We start from the raw sequence: 20786 nt of genomic DNA on the forward strand, positions 1-20786 counted from the left end.
TTGCTTTGTATGTCCTGATTTTTTCAGTCCAGATAATTCTCAGAAGAATATTTCCATATGTTTCTTCTACCACGGCTACCAGCATGCCTGCATTCTTCTTGTGTTACTCGTGCCTTCCCATCAGTAACTGTGGATGAACTGTCTATTCTTTGATCTAAGGCCAGTCCTCCTACAAATATGTCAGATTTCATCCCCTCTCATTTAGTCAAGAGCATCACTTTATCAGTTGTCCCATCTCTCTCCTGAATTACTAGTTTTTCCTCTATCAGATCATTCTCATCAGCATATAAACATGCTGTTATTTTTTTCACTAAAATAAAAACAAAACAACCCAGCTCTTGAAACCTATACTCCATTCTGGTTATAATAATCCCCTTTCTCTGCTCTTTTTTACAGCAGAACTGGAAAGGATTATCTGTCCATGCAGTCTCTACCTTGTCCCGTGCTGTTTTCTCTGAATTCACTCCTGTCTGATTTTTGTTCACCATCACTTCATTGAAACCACTCTCTTTATCTCTGTGTTGCCAAGTTCAGTGGTCAGTTCTCAGTCCTCATCTTAATTTTTCACTAACATTTGACCTAGCCATTTACAGCCTCTTTAAAATACTTGTTGCACTTGACTTCTCTTTTGGTGCTCCTTTTACCTTACTAGTTGCTGCTTCTTGGTCTTTTCTTCTCTTGGTTACTGCTCATCTCTGATTGCTATTTTGGAAGAAGGCCCTAGGGTCATGCCATAGACCTCTTCCCTTTCTTCAGTGCTGGTGTGGTTTATTCTCAGTTTTAATACCACTTATGTGCTAATAACTACCCCCACTCATCTCTAACCTGGGCCTCTCCTGTATGTACACATACCTTTCTACCTCATGGACATTTCTACCTAGAAATCTAATGGCTGGTTCCTTTGCTTTTTTTCAGGTATTCGTGCCCAGATGCCACCTTATTGGAGAGGTCCTCCCTGCTCCCTCTCTCCCCATATAAGTTGAAACAATTCCTCCCTTATTTACCCTTCCTTTTTAAATTGTTTTCTGGAGCATTTATTGTATAGTGCATTATTTGTAGTCTTTTGCTTCCTGTGTATGTACATGAGGCTAGTTTTCATTTTCTTCTTACCTTTGGGTCAGTACCAGCAACAATGCCTGGTGTATAATAAGCATTGATTATGTGTCTAAAGATGAGATGAGTAAGTGAATAAATGCTGGCTTTCTTTTAGTACTACAATCTTTAGTACTTCATTTTGCCATGCTTCCTCCTTTCCTGGGAACTTTGCACACTCAGTTCCCTCACTTCTTCATCTCTTCCCGAGGCAGCTTCTTGTCTTTCAGTTCTATAAGCATCACTTCTCATGAAAACTTCCTGTCCTGCTTGCAATCTCTGTAAGGTCTCATTGCCCATGGACTTCTCCCTCATTGTAGTGATCATTTGCAGTTTTCCATTAGTGCTATTCTTTGATTAACGTTTGTCCCCTTCCTTCTCCCTCCTCCCCTACAGGATATTTTTTACTCATTGTTGATACTAAGGACCTACTGCAGAGTCAGATTATCAATAAATGTGGTGTTTGTTGAAAGAGTAAAGGAGTGAACAGATTACTTTTTTTTTTCTCATTAAACTTTTGTTTTAATGGGTCTCAAAATTCTGTGACAGATTTTTGGTCAATTGTGCCCAAATGTGTTATCATTAACCAGTCTTTTAAAATTAAACTTAAATGGTCAATTGACATAAACAGTTCTGAGACTGTTCTTCCACACTGGTTAAGACTGGGGCGGCAGGTATTGGGGATAATATTTGTTTAGCCTTTTGAGCTTTCTGGGCAGACTTGGTGACCTTGCCAGCTCCAGCTGACTTCTGGTCCACTGCTTGATGACACCCACAGCAACTGTCTGTCTCATGTCATGAACAGCAAAACGACCCAGAGGAGGATAGTCAGAGAAGCTCTCAACACACATAGGCTTGCCAGGAACCATGCTAACAATGGTAGCGTCACCAGATTTCAATAATTTGGGACCGTCTTTCAGCTTTTTTCCAGAAGGACAATTTATCTTCTCCTTCAGCTCAGCAAACTTGCAAGCAATGTGAGCCGTGTGACAGTCCAGCACAGGTGCACATCCAGCACTAATTTGGCCTGGATAGTTTAGGATAGTCACCTGAGCTGTGAAGTCAGCTGCTTCCATTGGTGGGTCATTTTTGCTGTCACCAGCCACATTGCCATGACAAAATCTTTGACAGATACATTCTTGACAGTGAAGCCCACATTGTCCCCAGGAAGAGCCTAACTCAAAGCTTCATGGTGCATTTCAACAGACTTGACTTCAGTTGTAGCATTGACTGGAGCAAAGGTCATCACCATGCCATGTTTAAGGACACCAGTCTCCACTCGGCCCCCAGGGACAGTACCAATACCACCAATTTTGTAGACGTCCTGGAGAGGCGGACGCAAGGGCTTGTCAATTGGACGAGGTGGTGGCAGAATGCAATCCAGAGCTTCAAGCAGTGTGGTTCCACTGGCATTCCCATCTTTACGGGTGACTTTCCATCCCTTGAACCAAGGCATGTTAGCACTTGGCTCCAGCACGCTGTCACCATTCCAACCAGAAATCGGCACAAATGCTACTGTGTTGGGGTTGTAACCAATTTTCTTAATGTAGGTGCTGACTTCCTTAACAATTTTCTTGTATCTCTTCTGGCTATAGGGTGGCTCAGTGGAATCCATTTTGTTAATACCCAGTGTGTAAGTCAGAAGGGCATGCTCACGGGTCTGCCCATTCTTGGAGATACCTGCTTCCAATTCACCAACAACAGCAGCAACAATCAGGACAGCACAGTCAGTCTGAGATGTGCCTGTAATCATGATTTTTATAAAGTCTGTGTCCTGGAGCATCAATGATGGTCACATAATACTTGCTGATCTCGAATTTCCACAGGGAGATATCAGTGGTGATACCATGTTCACATTCAGCTTTCAGTTTATCCAAGGCCCAGGCAATCTTGAAGGAGTCTTTTCCCACCTCAGCATCCTCCTTCTCTAATTTTTCTCGATAATTCTTTTGTTGATCCCACCGCATTTGTAGATTAGATGACCAGTAGTGGTAGACGTACGCAAATCTATGTATGTGTCCGATGACGACGATGTTGATATGAGTCTTTTCCTATACCATTCTGGTTTAGGTTGAGTGGTGGTTTCACGACATCTGTGTTCAGGTGGCAAATGTGTTGCGAAAAAGCTGAACGAATTACTCTTATAAGCCATAGAGATAATGATCCATTTGAACTACTAAATATAACATTTGCTTTAAAAGAAAACAGGAATAAAATTCAATAATTTAATTAATTTTAGGTTGAAGTGGAATCTAATAAGCATAAATGTAGTTGAGATTACTGCCCTTGGCCAAGAAATTTGTGCTGTAGCTTTCCCCTATTGATAGCAGTCCTTTCAGTGAAATCTGTCCTTATCACTTGGCTATCTAGCCTTTGCCAGAATACATCTAGTGCTCTTCATTCGAACTCCAGAAGTTGGTTGGCTAGGAACTTACCCTTTGGTTTTGTTGTTTCTTTTTTCACATGGCAGCTTTTCATATATTTAGAGAGAAATCATCATGTCCCTCCAGTGTCTTAACATTAAGTGAAACTGTCTTTCTTTCTTCTGTTGACATTTTTTAGCTCTTTTGGGCCATGGAATGCTCATTAAGGATTTTATGGAGAGTGTATTCCCACATAGTCCCTGTCTTTTTTTTTTTTTTAAGATTTTATTTATTTATTTGACAGACATCACAAGTAGGCAGAGAAGAAGGCAGAGAGAGGAGAAAGCAGGCTCCACACGGAGCAGAGAGCCCGAGCCGAAGGCAGAGGCTCCAACCCACCGAGCCACCCAGGCGCCCCAGTCCCTGTCTTTTATAACAACTACCAAAAGATTACTTTACAAAGATTTTATGAGAAAGGTTCCTGTACTGCGTATTGGGTACTTGAGATAGCAATTTTCACTATATCAATGATAGAAAAGTACATTTTATTATTTAATTTTAATTTTTAAAATATTTTATTTATTTGAAAAAGAGATATAATGAGCACACGTGGGGAGTGGCAGGGGAAAGAGAGGCAGAGGAAGAACCAGGCTCCCCACTGAGCAGGGAGCCCAACTGGGGGCTGGACCCCAGGCCCTTGGGATCATGACCCAAGCTGGAGGCAGCTGCTTAACCGACTGAGCCACCCAGGCGTCTTGAAAAATAAATTTTAATCGAGGGGCACCTGGGTGGCTCAGTGGGTTAAGCCTCTGTCTTCTGCTCGGGTTATGATCTCAGGGTCCTGGGATTGAGTCCCACATTGGGCTCTCCGTTCGGTGGGGAGCCTGCTTCCCCCCTCTCTCCGCCTGCCTCTCTGCCTGCTTGTGATCTCTCTCTCTCTCTGTGTCAAATAAATAAATAAATTTTAAAAAATACGTTTTAATAGATTATTGCAAATCTAACTTTACGCACCTTGATTGGTAATTTAGTTCTGTATTGAGCTAATTGTACTGGTGAATATACATGTAAATGTTAAATACTTTTTTGAGAAAAATAGTTGTTTCAGCCCTTAGTACTAGTGGGTCAGGTGCTATATTAATGGATGTGATCTTTACACAGCTTTTGGCACTATTATCCCTGTTTGTATGTGAAGAAACTGAGGTACAGGAATCTTAGAAATAAAAGGTTTTATTAATCTCATTGTCACTGGAGGTAATGTAAATATATTTTTTCCTTCTTAATTTTGCTTTAAGATTTCACAAGATAAAATAGCCATGTCACATTGGTTTAGTTCTCATTGTTTTTTGCAGGGTTTACTCCAGTGTTTAATTTAGGGATGGTAAAATGAAATCTTTCCCATCGTACTTTGTTCTGTAGGTTTGAAATAAGGAATTCAGTGGCTCTAAAACGAGTATGCAACTTTTAGGAGATTTCCAATATTTTCTTTAAGGTTTTGAATTTCTCAAATTATGTAAAAATATGCTTTAAATAATTTCAAGACTCTGTTTTGTATGAAAGAAAGGTAATCTATTTCCAGTTTCCTCAAAATTTTTAGTTATTAGTATCTTCTCATTAAAAGTAGAAAAATATTTCCTCTTGCTTTAAAGTACTTAAGGATTCAGGAATGCCTTTTAAATAAATGAGATTAGAAAACATGAATGTATTTGATTGTTCCAGAACTCAGTTACATGAGGGAGTACTTTTTTCCCCACAGGTATTTACTATTTTTTGGAGTAAGTGTGAAGATTTTTTTACAAAGACACACACCTCTAATGACAGCATGCAGGTCTTTTACTGTCTTATAATAATAGAAACTTAAGTTATTAAGTTATTAAGTCATTAAGTTATTCTTCTTTGATCAATCTCATTTGTTGTCTTAAAGAAGTGTTGTGTCAAAAAAATTTTAGGGAAATATTTTACCCTAAAAAATGTTGATGAGCCAAGGTTGGGAAAACATTCCCTCTGAATGCTTAAAGACCTGTGTCTTGGCAGTAAGAGGATCACTTCAATTTCAGTATTTTAATCAGTGGATGTGTAGCAACTGAAATGTTTTCTATGCTAAAATTTCTGTGGGGAGATTTTGTCTCACTTTCTCAAAACTTTTTGTCTATAAAGAAGCTGTTAGCTTAGGACCCAAGGCAAGTCCGGATCGGGGATTTATTTCTGGAAGTGTGTTAATAAATAAACACTTTTCTGTAGATACTTCTTATGAAGCTGCATCAAGTAGATACCATGGTTACCACCAATTCTGTGATTTACTCTGTTTGTTCAGAGCCCCTGCCCTAACTGTGCATCCTCTGCTGTGTGTCTCTTCTGCTCTTTGTTTTCCTGCTGGCTGGGGAATTGGTTTTTAAATCTGACTTGCTGTCCTGGTACTTACGTAGAGTAGCCCGTTGTTTTTTGGACAGTTAAGAAACAGGCTAACCAATAGGAGTAGTTAAAATGGAGAAAACTTAGCTGTTCTCTGTCTTTCCTGTTAAACATAATGAGTTTGGAGGATTAGGACTACATGTAATTCTCAGGATCTGCTAGGCAGGACATCTGTTTCACTTTTTTCTCATTGCATTGCTGTAGAAATAGCTTTTTAAAAAATTTAATGTGGAAATTAAAAATTTTGTGTCCTAGCTGGTACTGGTGGCTTAATTTTTGAGATGTGCTTTCTGGAGAAATAGCACATAGTAGAAGATTATCTTATTAGGACTAGATAATTATTACTCTAAAAATGTTTGCTTTCTAACTGGAAACTAAGTTTCTGTGAACATTTGGATTTTCATTTATTCTAGACTGTTATTCCAGTTTTTTGGTAAATTCAAATATTTTTCCTTTGGTTTTACTTGCTAGGTTGCACGTTTTCAAAAAATTCCTAATGGTGAAAATGAGACAATGATTCCTGTATTGACATCAAAAAAAGCAAGTGAATTACCAGTCAGTGAAGTTGCAAGCATTCTCCAAGTAAGTGGTTGGTGGGGAGGAAGCGAATAGATAGCAAATCAGTCATTTAGACTATAGGTAAATGCCATCCAATAGAATTTCCTTTGATGACATTGTGTGGTGTTCTGCACTGTTCAGTACAGTATCCAGTAGTAAAATACGGCTACTGAGGAATTTAAGTGTGGATATTTAGATAAGGAACTAAATTTAATTTAATTTTTATTCACTGAAATTTAAATGGCTGCATGTGGCTAGTGTTTACCTGCAGCTCTTGGTCATTAACATTGCCAGGAACTATTAATGCTATGTAAGGATTAGTTGGATTAATAAAATAATTTATTAACACAAGTGGAGTTAGGAGTTTATCTTTTTTTTAAGTGTTTTCTGAAGTAGAGTAAAAGGTGAGTATAAGATAGAGACTGTAAGTAAACTTTAATTGCTTATGTAATTTAATTTCTTACTGGTTTTAAAAAGCACAATCTAATGTAACATGAATACTGTTTTTTATTTTTCTTTCAGAATTCATATATTTTAATGATGGCATTAAAAATGTTGGATATCTGTTTTTTGAGGGTTTTTTGGTTGTTGTATTTATGTTGTTTTAAAGCCATTTATATTTTTAAGTGTTTTAAGTGTTGTGAGACTGTTACCAAAATTTATCATAAAGCTTTTGGCCAAAGAAATTGATTATTTTAGGGATGCAGGTAATTTCATTCTTAAATGATAGTTATGATAATAAATCATGAGTGACAGTGACTCTTCTAAGTTTCCCAGACCCAATTCCAACATGGTTGGTGGCAAGGTGCAGGGTGGGGGGCGGTTCTCCCACACATAACACCAAGCAATTCTTGGATGCTCAGTAATTTAACTCAATTTTAACAGTGTCTACCCAGAGATAGCATCAGATTCCATAGGTCAAGAGTTCAGCCCTAGAAGACTTCCCCTTACTCTTGACTTCAGAAGTCAGTCATAGGCCCCATGCTGTTGTCTGTGCTTTTGACCTACCCACTACAGATTAGAGGTTCCTCCTTACGTTCATTTAATTTTCTAGAGTGGCTCACAGAGCTCAAGGTAACACTTATGTTTACCAATTTATTAAAAAGATATGGTAAAGGATACAAATCAACAGCCAGATGAAAAGTTACATAGGTCTGCCATGGGGAAAGGGCCTGGAGCTTCCATGCCCTCTGGAGGTATACCATTCTCCCCTGTCTCCATGTGCTCACCAACCTGGAAGCTCTCCAAACCCAGTTCTTTTGGGCTTTTATGGAGACTTCATTGCTTAGTCATGATTGACTGAGTCATTGGTCATAGGATGGAGGTTGAATCAACCTCCATCCTATCTCTTTGGCTGATTCAACCTCCATCCTATCTCTTTACTCCTCAGAGGTGAGGGAGAATAGTGGTGGGGTGCTAGGACTAAACCCTGTGATCATATGGTTGGTCCTCCTATCTGCCAGCTGCTGTTCTTGGGTGGGGCCTGAAAGTTGCCTTCATTAACACAATGAAAGATGCCTTTATTGTTACCATCCCAGGAAATTACAAGGGTTTAGGAGCTGTGAGCCCACAACCCTGGAGGGAAGACCAGATACAAATGAGACGTATGTTTTAGTTATCTGAATGATCATATATCATATATATTTCTTACAAAACACAGTATTGCAGTGATTGAAGAATGTAGGTGGTGTTCATAGAACATAATTATTTTCAGTAATTTAGGAACCATATGTTATCTGCTTAAAGTGATTATACAGTCCAAGAGTAAAAAGTAATAGCAGTCTGAGGGTTTTGATAGGCTCAGAGAACAAGAAAGGCAGTTATGGTCCATTGAATGTTCTTTTGGAGAAACTAGTTTTAGAAAATAAAACAATGAAAGCAAACAAAACTAATTAAAATGTACCATATTTTGCTTTCTGTAAGTCATGTGGCTACTTTTTATTATTTCTCTTTTCCCAGAGAAAATCCTTTTTGTTTATTAAACTGTGCCTTATTGCTTATACTCAAAAATTGCTAATATAATAATGTATTAATACCTACATTAATACATACATAAAACATCAATAAATTTTTTTTGTCAGGGTGTAATTTACATGAAATATAATGTACCCATATTAACAGAATAGTTTGCATTTTGATAATGTTAACTACTGCTGGAATTAAGATATGGAGCACTTTAATCATTCTTAGAAGTTCCCTCAGGTCCCTCTGCAGTTAATCTTTCTTTCTTTTTTTTTTTTTTTTTTTTTTTTTTTAAGATTTTATTTATTTGACAGACAGAAATCACAAGTAGACAGAGAGGCAGGCAGAGAGAGAGGAGGAAGCAGGCTCTCCGCTGAGCAGAGAGCCCGATGTGGGACTCGATCCCAGGACGCTGGGATCATGACCCGAGCCGAAGGCAGCGGCTTAACCCACTGAGCCACCCAGGCGCCCCTGCAGTTAATCTTTCTAAGTAGATTTTGCTCCTGGCCCCAAGTGACCACTGATAATGCTTATTTTTTTTTTTGTGTGTGTTACAAGTTAGTTTTGACTATTGTGTAATTTCTTATAAATATGAACATAAATATGTATCCTTTTGTTTTTCTTCTTTTGTCCTCTGCTAACATTTTCAGTAACTTTTATGTGTAAAATCTAATAGGCTGATCTTCAGAATGGTCTAAACAAATGTGAAGTAAGTCATAGGCGAGCCTTCCATGGCTGGAATGAGTTTGATATCAGTGAAGATGAGCCACTATGGAAGAAGTATATTTCTCAGGTGAGATATTTTTATTTCCTCCTCTGCTCTGTAATTTCCATGTATTTTTGTTAGTGTAGTTGTTTACTTTTGTGAAGTTTTCATTCTTTCTTTCTTTTTTTTTTTGGTAGAGAAAGGAAATAATATGTAAAAATGTTTTTTACCTACATTTTTTTCTGTTAGGGTTTGCTGTTAAGTTGGAACTTCTATAATTTTTAGTGTGGAATTCTTTACGAATGTATAACATGGAGTGATACTTGAATAGTAGTTTCCTTTACAGATCTCTACCTTACACTTGTTTTATTATAAGGAATGCTAATATTTTTTAAAGTAATACGGCCAGCTTAGAAAATGTAGTAAAAATAAGGTAGTTTGAATCCAGACTGCCTGGTACAAATTCTGTCTTTATTTCTTACTAGCTGTATGATCCTTATTATCCATTCAGTCTTATCTATAACACGAGGATAATAATTTTAGGAGATTGTAAGCTATCAATAAACAATAGCTATTTTTAATTACATTTTGTCAATATCCTAATCTTTTCAGAAACATGTATTGTAGGATTTTCTTTTATCTTGATAACAAATATGTTAGTGTGAAAAGTTCTAAGAATCCGGTGGCCAGTTTTCAGCTCATAGGGTTAGTTTGCCAAACAAGATCTTTTTATTTTTATTTTTTAACAAGTTCTTTTTAGTAAAGAAAACCTTTAATGCCTTCTAAGTACATTAGAAGTACTTTTAGAAGTACTTTTAGAAATACTTTTAGAAGTATTAGAAGTACTATTAGAAGTGGCTTTTCTAAAGGTCATGTTAATGGGCCCAAATTTATCAGTCTTAATTTTGCAGATGAGTTTGTCTAAAGTGGAAAAACTGTATTTTTAGGGATTAAAAGAATCTCGTGTGTGTGTATGTCTCTCATATGTTTTTAGAGTATTTTTTGTATGCATGTTGTATTCTCACATTTACCACATTTCCATATTACCTAAAACTTGAGGAAGTTCATTCTGAATTTATAAACCACAATGATTGGACTTATTAGTAGGTAGTATAATTTAATGTTTTACTTTTTTATTCCTGTTTCAAAGCTTGACTACCTGCATCATGGAATTGCTATGGGAATGAAACAGAAGTAGTGTAATACAGTTCAGCACAAACAGCAATTAACAGCAAATATCAGTTGTTAGTCATAAAGCACTGGGTGACTCTGTTTCTCTGTGAAGAACACTGAATTTGTTGCTTTGCAAACATTTGCCTGGAACCTGCCATTAATCAAGTAGTATGCTTGCTACCATGGTGTAGCTATTTCAGAGGTTATAATAAAAAAGCCGATGGGTCTTATCCTCAAATTATGATGATAAGAGCTAACATTTGAAGAGAGTGTTCATGGTTTACACAGTGTTTTAAATATACATTCTTAGTTCCTCTTTACCACAGTCTTGGTATAAGGTAGTATTTTACCAAATGAGGCACTTGGGTCGTATCTAAGTGACAGGAGCTGGATTTAAACCCAAGTACTCTGACTCAGGCAGGTGTATGAGGTTCCTTAACCCTGAACCATATTGCAGTTGTAGTTTTAGTTTGCTAGAGTAGTGATTTTCAATTGTCTAGGTGTTAGAATCACTTGGGAACACTTAAAAAATGCTGAAGCCTGGGCCCTATGCCCAGAGATTCTGATTTAATTGGTCTGGTGTGATCCTAGGCACTTGTTAGAAGTTCTTCACATGATTCTGGTGTGAAACAGGGTCAGAACCACTGTGCCAGGGAATGGAGTCATAAAGGGAATGGGAGGTGATGGCATCTAACCTCGCTGCTGTGATATCAACGGGCTGGGGCTTTCTGGTGGGATGAATTCTTTGTAGCCTAGTTACTTTGCACCTTTAATAGTGATTGGCAGAACTTCATCAGAGGAAGATGTTCTGGCAACAGAGGTCTGATGCTTAAGGAGTAATGGAAAGAATTTAGGGTAGCTCTGGTGTTGGTCATTTAAGTGCTGCCTGGTTGGGTTGGTGGTGTGGTTCTATTTCCTTAGATACTATTGCTTCTGCCAGATAGATATTAGGAAAACCAGCATTTGGAAAATTTTCGGCCTCTGTTGAGTGGATCTTATTGTTGGCTTTTAGCTGATGAAGGAGATTATTCGTGGGGCATGTGGATCAACCACAGAATTGTAATCTGTGCTAATTTATTAAGTATAGGAATGTTTGGATTTCATAATTTAGGTGTATCCAGTGTTAACCAAAATCTTTATCTTAAAAATCATTTTCCACTTTCTAGCCTCAGTAGACATTCAGAACAGCTGTATTTATTAATATACCAAAAATACATGCATATCATAAGGAATTGGTAAATTCTTAGTTTTAAGTATTGATAATTTAATTTTCTTTTCTTCTGAAAAGGAACTTATGAAATGATGACTTTTAATGTAGTTAAGTATAAATACTTTTTTGGTTAATTGAAGAGAGATAAACTCTCAAACTTAAACTCCTAATTTTCTAATCATGTAGTTTTTTTTTTTTTTAAGTTTTTGTTGTGATGGAGCACAACTATCATTCATACAAAACTGTTGAATTGCTGTTTGTTTTCACTTTCAGTTTAAAAATCCCCTTATTATGCTGCTTCTGGCTTCTGCAGTCATCAGTGTTTTAATGCATCAGTTTGATGATGCTGTCAGTATCACTGTGGTAAGAAAAAATACGTATATTTTTAAACTGTTGGATAATCATTTAAAATTAGGATTGGCTTTTATTTTGGAAAATGAATTGAGAAGTGCATAATGTTTCTTCAGGTTTTTTGTTAATATCTGAATTCTGCATTTTGTTGTAGTAATCTCAAGTAATGTTCAAGGGTCTGTGATTAACACTCATAGGAATTATTTAACAACCATATAATTTTACAGATATGAAATACTTTGTAACATATTTCTGGTTAAAATTTCAATTTAGTTTACTTTCTGTTGAGAATGTTTTACTAATTATGAACTGAAGCCTGATGATTATGAAATTAAAAATGTTACTTAACAGTGAACACTCTATTTACTATGAAAGATTTTATTCTTTCTGGCTAAGCTGTTCTAGCTTTCATTGAAAGTTTCCTCCTCTTTTTTTCTCTCTGGTTTATTGTAGTATAAAAAATTTATAACAAGTACAAGCATTGATTAAAGCTCTTGTTTGTGGACTTCCAGGTGTCTCTAAGACCTTTTCAGGGAGCGTGTTAATGTCAAAACTATTTTTATAATACTAAAACTTTTTTTTACTTTGGATATTTGCATCAGTGGTGCAAAAACAATAGCAGGTAAAACTGTTGACTCAAGTCAAAATAATGGCACCAAACTATTCTAGTGGTCATTGTTTTCTTTTATTGATTCTCTCAGGGGTGTTTTTCATAAAGCAGTAAAAATTAATTTCATTAAATCTTGACAGTTGAGTACATACCTTTTGAATATTCTGTGTAATAAAATGGGAAATATGCATAAAGGACTTAATGTATATTGAGGTACAATGGTTGTTTCAAGGAAGGGCAATTATGGTTAGCTGAACTAAGCTTTAACTAGAAAGAATAAATGATAGACAAACTTGGTTTTTAAGACTTGGATAACTGAGGCACTTTTTTTTAAGGAAGTGAGTGAGATGAAACTATCGCTTCAAGAAAAATAAACAGCATTTATGCCAGTGATAAAATTCAAGCTTTCAAGTGATACTTAGAATTTTGCAAAATATTTATGAATTACTACGTGTTAAATAGCTTCCCAGTATTTGACTATATTCTAAAGAGATCAGTAGTACTTCAATGAATGATTTTTTTTTAACTAATAAGAAATGTGTCAACACTTGAAAGATTTGAAAAGCCAAGTGAATCAGTATTTTCTACATGACCAGTGTAAGATGTTAACAATGTTTTCAGTGACCAAGGTCCATTCAAATTGAAAATAGATCAGTGGATTTTACTATAATAGATTATAAAAAGTTCATTGATACAGTTTCGATTCTACATTGCAAATTACTCTAAGTAACTGACACTTTTCTAATTTTGGTGTAGTAGCTAAGAAGAATATCCACAATCTGAAAAATCTTTTAAACTACTCCTTCCTTCCTTTTCCAACATTATCTGTATGAGTTTAGGTTTTCTACCTATACTTCAGCCTAATCAACATAGAACAATAGATTAAATGCAGAAGCAAGTATGAAAATCTAGCTTTGTATTAAGGCAGACATAAAAGAAAAATCGAAAATGCTTGTACTTTTCTCACAAATTTTTTTATTTGGCAAGTGTATTTTTCATAAAAAATGTATGTGTTAACATTTGTAATGGTTTTTTATTACTTTTTAGATGAATTAATAAAAAGGAATTAAAACTGAGCAATTGAAAAAGTATTAAATTATGGTTAAATATCAATAGGTTATATCCCACATAAATGCTGGTTTTCAGTTTGTTAGAGCAGAACGGGATCTTGAGATCAAATTTGAGAAGTTGTCCTAGGGGAGTTAAACCGCTGTTGGATGTCTGTGTTTTCTCTAAAGCAGAGTTGTGATTTCTTCCTGAGTTGATATCAGTGGTTAGTGTCTGGTATCTGGGGACTGTAGATAAAGTTAGAAAAATAAACATGATTATTTCTGAAGTTATGGTGTCTGCTTTAAAAGGTTGTTTCTTTGTTTTGTTTAGGCAATACTTATCGTCGTCACGGTTGCCTTTGTTCAGGTGAGTAGGTGACCTCTTTTGTCAGCATGAAAGTGGTATTTTAGTTAATTTCTTAAAAAAACTGAGGTGGCTTATGGGAAAATTTGTGGTTATTGGGAGTTGGTGATACTGGTTAGAACAATTCATTCTTTGTTTTTGAAATGATTTCAGAAACTCAGTTCTCCAGGGTACTTAGTGGAACTAACTTGACTGCTTTAGTTTAGATAGTAGCATGAAGAAAATGTAGTTTTTATTTGATGAAATTAAAGGTAACTGAAGCAGATGGAATAAAAAAGCACAGTAATAGAAATAAAGTCCAGCAACAGGTTTAAAAAATTTTTCCACTTAAAGAATTGGGCCAGGTTTAAATTCCTCATTTCCTACACAGAAAGAATGTTCTGATGTGGATCAAACTTCTAATTCAGCATAGACATTGAAATAGTAAATAAAAATGATGAAGAACCCCTTTTAAAAATGAAATGTGAATAATGTAGAGGTAATGGCAGGATTTTTATCACAAGTGTAGGCATGTATAAAAATGTAGGCGTAGTTTTGTTTATTTACTATCTGATAACTTCATATTTTATAACAATGTTGGCAGGTTTCATTTTATTAGCTAAAAGTTTTAAAGCATAGTTAATAAGAATAGAAGGATTGGGGCATCTCGCTGGCTCAATTGCTGGAGTGTGTGACTCTGGATCTTGGGGTTATGATTTGAGCCCCACATTAGGTATAGAGATTACTCAAAAATAAAATAAAAAAAAATAAGACTATTCTAGTTTAGGGAAAAATGTTATATATGATACTCAGGTTCATGTTGTTTTGTCTCTTAAGACTGTATTTTAAGTGATTGTGGTTATTCTCATGTCTGTGGTTAATTCCTTGAGTATTTCTTGTCATTATTCAGGTTTTCTAGGCAACCTCTAATTGATTAAGTTACTAGTTTACAGTTACCCACTGTAGAAAAGTCACTTGTAATCAGGTTATCAGCAGCAAGTTTGTGAGCTACATCAGTAGACCGGCAGGGATTCTATTTCCAGGGAATCTTCTTGCTTAGAAAAGACAAAAGTTGCCCTGGGGCAGGTGGAGCTAGTTAGTCTAGTAGAGGTCCTTCCAGGCGGACCTTCCAGGTCATCCTTCAAGGCAGCTCTTCATTTAGACATGCAAGTGGTTACTACCCACTTAACCAGTAATTGGAACCCTCTTGCAGCTTTAATAATGCTTAAGAAATACTGAGTGACTTTCTTCAGAGGGATTCCAACGATATTATCACAATGGATAAGAGGAATTTTGCTTGTTCTGTTGGTATATAGACAGTACCTACCTCAAAAAATCCTACAGAATTGTGTTTTTAACATAGTGTGGGATTTTCCCACAAAGATCCCATGTTATGTACTGAAGGTAATGGCAGGAAACCATCTGCTAAATGTCTCTGTCATAGGTTTAGTTGATGGAAAACTCCACAAAGAATTGAAACATTTGTGAAAAACGCAGTTTCAGATTGGTAGGTCTGGTTTCTTATACATACATGAGCCCTTTACCCAAATTTGCCTTGAAACCAACAAAATATTCTTAAAACTGCAATTAAAAACCCTCTCTAAAAAGATCTTATTTTGCTGCCACTTAAATTTAATATAGTACTTTGTCATGAAATATCAAAACTCTGAAATTATCAGTGATTTAGCTTTAGTATTTATGTTTTTATCTGGGTTCTAGGAGGAGAGTGCTTGTGTATTTTTATATTTATGTCTGCCCTTTTTTCCTTTTCTTTCAAATCTCCATTTCTCACCCCATTGTATCCTCCCACAGCCATGAAAATAGCTAATTGTTTTACATCGCCATAAGTTGATGCCACCTTACAATAAACTTAAAATATAACTTTTAAGCGTTCACTAGAGATGACTATCAGGTTTTTAGTGAAATGTTAAAACATGGTTTGATACAGAAGTATCTCTGTAGTTGAGGGGAGTGAAGCCTAAGAAGGCTGAAAAGGGAAGTAAAGATTGGGAAGCTTCTATGTCATTTATTACTAGGATCTAGATCTTGGTGAGTGTTTTCTAGACTTATGTGGAGTTTTTGGATAAAACTTGCAAATTATTTAATATCCAAGTTATGGTTGGGGAGGGATGTCTTAGAATTTTCATATTATAGATTTGCCTTACTCTCACATTTGTTCCTCTTGCCTAAGTAAGAGCTGATTTAATTCTAAGTTACTCTTACACAGCCTTGCATTTGGTATTTCAAAAAGTTTGTGACGGATGTGAAATTTTGAATAATACTGGCACTGCAGTCATTTCAAAACACTCCCCAACTTTAAATCCCACTACTCACCCTTCTCCCTTTTTAAACTTAGATCAAAAGATTGGTGTAATTAGTGCAAACGTGAGACAAAAATAGCAGTGATGTTATGTGAGGCAAGACTGCCCATGGAAACGTGGACTGAGTAGTACGGTGAGATGAAAGATGTCTTTGGCCCTCAGCTTTGACTGTCTGCATAGAGAAGGGCTGGAGCATCACAGACTTAGGGCTCCTGAGATTGTCTGCTTTTGGATAGTTCAGGGTGGTGGGAAAGGTGTCTGTGAAAGGAGTGCCAGCCACAACTTACTCTTATTTAACAGATGTTCTTTCTAAGCAAACCTACTCCTTAAACCTTTGTAGTAAGCATGTGCTTAAATCCTCAAAGCAGATTTGCTAGCAGTGTATTGTCTTTGGCTTCTTTGGTCATTAAATACTAAAAGTAAAATTATCTTCATCATGAGGCTCAATTATTTTAACTTTTAATGACTGAAAATTATATACTCTTTGGACACACTAATGAGTGTTCTTCATTTTCTTATAAATAAACTGACCTTAGATTTCACATTGAATATTAACATATAAAATTGGGAATATTTAATTGTCAGAATTGTTTAGCCACTATAATTTGACATTATTTAATAAGGGATACACTTTTATTTATTAGGAATATAAACACAAGTAAAGGAAAAAATAAGAACTGGGGCAAATTTTTTTTAAAAGAGATTATTATTAAGTCTAACATGAAATATGTACATAAGAAGATATATATTTGTGTTTCTTTATAAATGTTTTCTCTTATTATGTTCTGCTATTTTTTTTTAATAAATAGGAATATCGTTCAGAAAAATCTCTTGAAGAACTGAGTAAACTTATGCCACCAGAATGCCATTGGTATGATCCTTGTTTCTGATTATGGATTTCTACTTTTTTTTTCTCAATTGAAGTATAATTAGTATACAGTGTTATATATATAGTTTCAGGTGTATAATATAATTATTCAGCATTTTATACATGACTTAGTACTCATCACTGTAAGTATACTCTTAATCTGCTTTATCTATTTTACCTATACCCTCACCTATCTTTCCTCTGGTAGCCACCAGATTGTTCTCAGTATTTAGAATCTTTTTTTGTTTGTTTATCACTTTCTTCTTTGCTCATTTGTTTTGCTTCTTAAATTCCATATATGAGTAAAGTCATATGGTATTTGTCTTCCTCTGTCTGAATTATTTCACTTAATATGGACCTCTAGGTCCATCTGTGTTGTTGCAAATGGTGAAATCTCATTCTTTATTATGGCTGAGTAATATTCCTGTGTGTGTGTGTATGTGTACGTACACACCACATCTTCTTTATCCATTCATCTATGGATGGAGACTTGGGTTGCTTCCATATCTTGGCTATTGCAAGTAATGCTGCAATAAACTCAGGGATGCATATGTCTGTTTGAATTATGTTTTCATTTACTGGATCATATGGTAATTCTATTTTTGATTTTTTGAGGAATGTCCATGCTCTTTTCCACAGTGGCTGTACCAGTTTACATTCCACCAAACAGTGCATGAAGGTTCCTTCTTCACATCCTCACCAACACTTGTTGTTGTTTCTTGTCTTTTTGATTATAGCCATTCTGATGGATGTAAAGTGATATCTTTTTTTTTTTTTTTAAAGATTTTGTTTATTTATTTGACAGAGATCGCAAGTAGGTAGAGAGAGGACGAAGCAAGCTCCCTGCTGATACGGGGCTTGATCCCAGGACTCTGGGATCATGATCAAGTTGTAGGACTTTTTATATCTTGGATATTAACCCCTTATTGGATATATTTTTTGCATATATCTTCTCCATTCATTAGGTTGCTTGATCTTGTTGTTTTTGTTGTGGTTTCTTTTGCTGTGCACTAGCTTTTTATTTTCATGTAGTTCCCACATTTAATTTTTGCTTTTGTTTGCCTTGCCTGAGAGTTCATGTCTAGAAGAATGTTTCTGTGGCTGATGTCAAAGAAATTACTACCTGTGTTTTCTTCTAGGTGTTATATAGTTTAGGTCTTAATTTTGAGTGTATTTTTGTGTGTGGTGAAAGAAAGTGGTTTAGTTTCATTCTTTGGCATGTAGCTATATAGTTTTCCCAGTACCACTTACTGAAGAGAATTTTTTTTCTTTTTAAATATTTTATTTATTTGACAGAGAACACAGTGAGAGAGGGAGCACAAATAGGGGGACTTCGAGAGGAAGAAGCAGGCTTCCTGCTGAGCAGGGAGTCCGATGTAGTGCCCGATCCCAGGACCCTGGGATAATGACCTGAGTTGAAGGCAGATTCCTAATGACTGAGCCACCCAGGTGCCTCTAAAGAGACTGTCTTTTCCCCCGTCGTATGTTCTTGCCTCTTTTGTCATAGGTTAATTGACCGCATAAGCATAGATTTATTTCTGGGCTCTATGTTCTGTCCCATTGATCTATGTGTCTGTCTTCCCATTTGTTTGGGTCATCTTCAGTTTCTTTTATCAGTGTTTTATAGTTTTTTGGGTATAGGTCTTTCACCTCTGTGGTTAAGTTTATTCCAGGGTATCTCATTCTTTTTAGTGCAATTTTAAAGGGATTGTTTTCTTAATTTCTCTTTCTGCTTCATCATTATTAGAGCATAGAAATGCAACAGATTTCCCTCTAAACCTACTTTGTTGAGTTTTTGTTGTGAATGGATGTTGTACTTTGTTAAATGCTTTTTCTGTATCTGGTGAGATGATCATATAGTTTTTATCCTTTCTCTTGTTAATGTGATGCATTATATTGATTGATTTTGGGAATATTGAACTACCCTTGCATTCCTAGAATAAATCCCACTTGGTCATGGTGAATGATATTTTTAATGTGTTGTTGGATTTGATTTGCTTATATATATATATATTTTTTAAATTTTATTTATTTTTTTATTTGACAGAGAGCGATCACAAGTAGGCAGGGAGGCAGGCAGAGACAGAGTGGGAAGCAGGCTCCCCACTGAGCAGAGAGCCCAATGCAGGGCTTGATCCCAGGACCCTGGGATCATGACCTGAGCTGAAGGCAGAGGGTTTGACCCACTGAGCCACCCAGATGCCCCTTGCTTATATTTTTTTGAGGATCTTTACATCTGTCTTCATCAGAGATAAATGCCTGTAGTTTTTATATTTCATAGTGTATTAATCTGGTTTTTGTTGTCAGGGTAATGCTGGCCTTATATAAGGAATTTGGAAGCTTTTGTCTTCTATTTTGGGAATTGTTTGAGAAGAATAATTATTAACTCTGCTTTAAATGCTGGGTAAAATTCACCTGTGAAGGGCACCTGGATGGCTCAGTTGGTTAAACAACTGCCTTTAGCTCAGGTCATGATCCCAGGGTCCTGGGATTGAGACCCGCATCAGGTTCCCTGCTCAGCTGGGAAGCCTGCTTCTCCCTCTGCCACTCCCCCTGCTGTGTTCTCCTGCTCTCTCTCTGTCAAATAAATAAATAAAATCTTAAAAAAAAAATTCACCTGTGAATCCACCTGGTCCTGGACTTCTACTGGGAATTTCATTACTGGTAATTAGTCTGTTCAATTTTCTTTCTTCCTGATTCAGTCTTGGAAGGCTATATATTTTTAGGAATTTATCCATTTCTTCAAAGTTGTCCAGTTTGTTGGCATGTAATTTGTCATAATATTCTCTTATAATTCTTTGTATTTCTCTGATATTATTATTTTTCCTGCTTTATTTCTGATTTTACTTATTTGAGTCCTCCCTCTTATTTTCTTGAGGAGTCTGGCTAAAGGTTTATCAGTTTTGTTGATCTTTTCAAAGAATTGGCTCCTAGTTTTACTGATCTGTTCTATTGTTTTTTGGTCTCCATTTTATTTATTTTGCTCTAATCTTTTTATTATTTTCTTCCTTCTACTGGCTTTGGCTTTATTCTGCCAATTTTCTTTATTTGAGATTTTTCTTGTTTCTTGAGGTAGGCCTGTATTGCTATGAACTTTCCTCTTAGAAAAATTTTTGCTGTGTCCCAAAGATTTTAGACAGTTGATTTTTTTTTTCTTTTAGAAAATCAGCAAGGAAACAATGACTTTGAGTGACACATTAGACCAAATTGACCTAATATATATATTCAGAACATTCCACCCCAAAACAGTGGAGTACATATTCTTTTCAAGTGCTCATGGAACATTCTTCAGAATAGATCACATACTAGGCCACGGAATAAGTCTCAATAAATTCAAAAAGATTAAAATTTATATCCTGCATCTTTTCTGACCACAATGATATGAAACTGGAAATTGTCACAAGAAAATATCTGGAAAGAACACAAATGCATGGAAGCTACATGGCATGCTGCTAAAAGAATGGGCCAACCAAGAAATCAGAGGAAATAAAAAAGTACATGGAGACAAATGAAAATGGGTTTTCACTCTTAAAAAAAAAAAATGGATAGGAGTAGTCCAGTATACTTTATGGCACCAATTTCTCTAAACATAAGGTAGAAATCATTAGTCCAATGTGAAAAATTCATGTTCTGTTCAGAAATTATAATATTAAAACTTTTAAGTTCTAGTATTGAGATTTTGAGACATCGATTTATTCAACAGAAGCTTTTTTCCCTTGTGTGACTATGTGCTAAGCACTGCTGGGGTTGCAGTGATGCCCAATCAAACAG

The 20786-nt window shown here is 35.8% G+C and overlaps 1 protein-coding gene and 1 pseudogene across 5 annotated transcripts in view; one reads left to right on the forward strand and one right to left on the reverse strand.

Annotated features, from left to right (window-relative positions):
• ATP2C1 (ATPase secretory pathway Ca2+ transporting 1) overlaps positions 1 to 20786 on the forward strand; it is a 168654-nt gene that overhangs the window by 69546 nt on the left and 78322 nt on the right. For all 5 annotated transcript variants that reach the window (XM_059390914.1, XM_059390915.1, XM_059390913.1 and 2 more), the window contains 5 exons: positions 6336 to 6446; positions 9061 to 9177; positions 11747 to 11836; positions 13815 to 13850; positions 16957 to 17018. In XM_059390914.1, the coding sequence (XP_059246897.1) occupies positions 6336 to 6446; positions 9061 to 9177; positions 11747 to 11836; positions 13815 to 13850; positions 16957 to 17018 (416 nt within the window). The remainder of the gene's footprint in view (positions 1 to 6335; positions 6447 to 9060; positions 9178 to 11746; positions 11837 to 13814; positions 13851 to 16956; positions 17019 to 20786) is intronic.
• Positions 1699 to 3152, reverse strand: LOC132012538 (elongation factor 1-alpha 1-like; annotated as a pseudogene).

The sequence above is a fragment of the Mustela nigripes genome, chromosome 2 (genome assembly GCF_022355385.1).
Source record: "Mustela nigripes isolate SB6536 chromosome 2, MUSNIG.SB6536, whole genome shotgun sequence".
In the NCBI taxonomy this organism is placed as follows: domain Eukaryota; kingdom Metazoa; phylum Chordata; class Mammalia; order Carnivora; family Mustelidae; genus Mustela; species Mustela nigripes.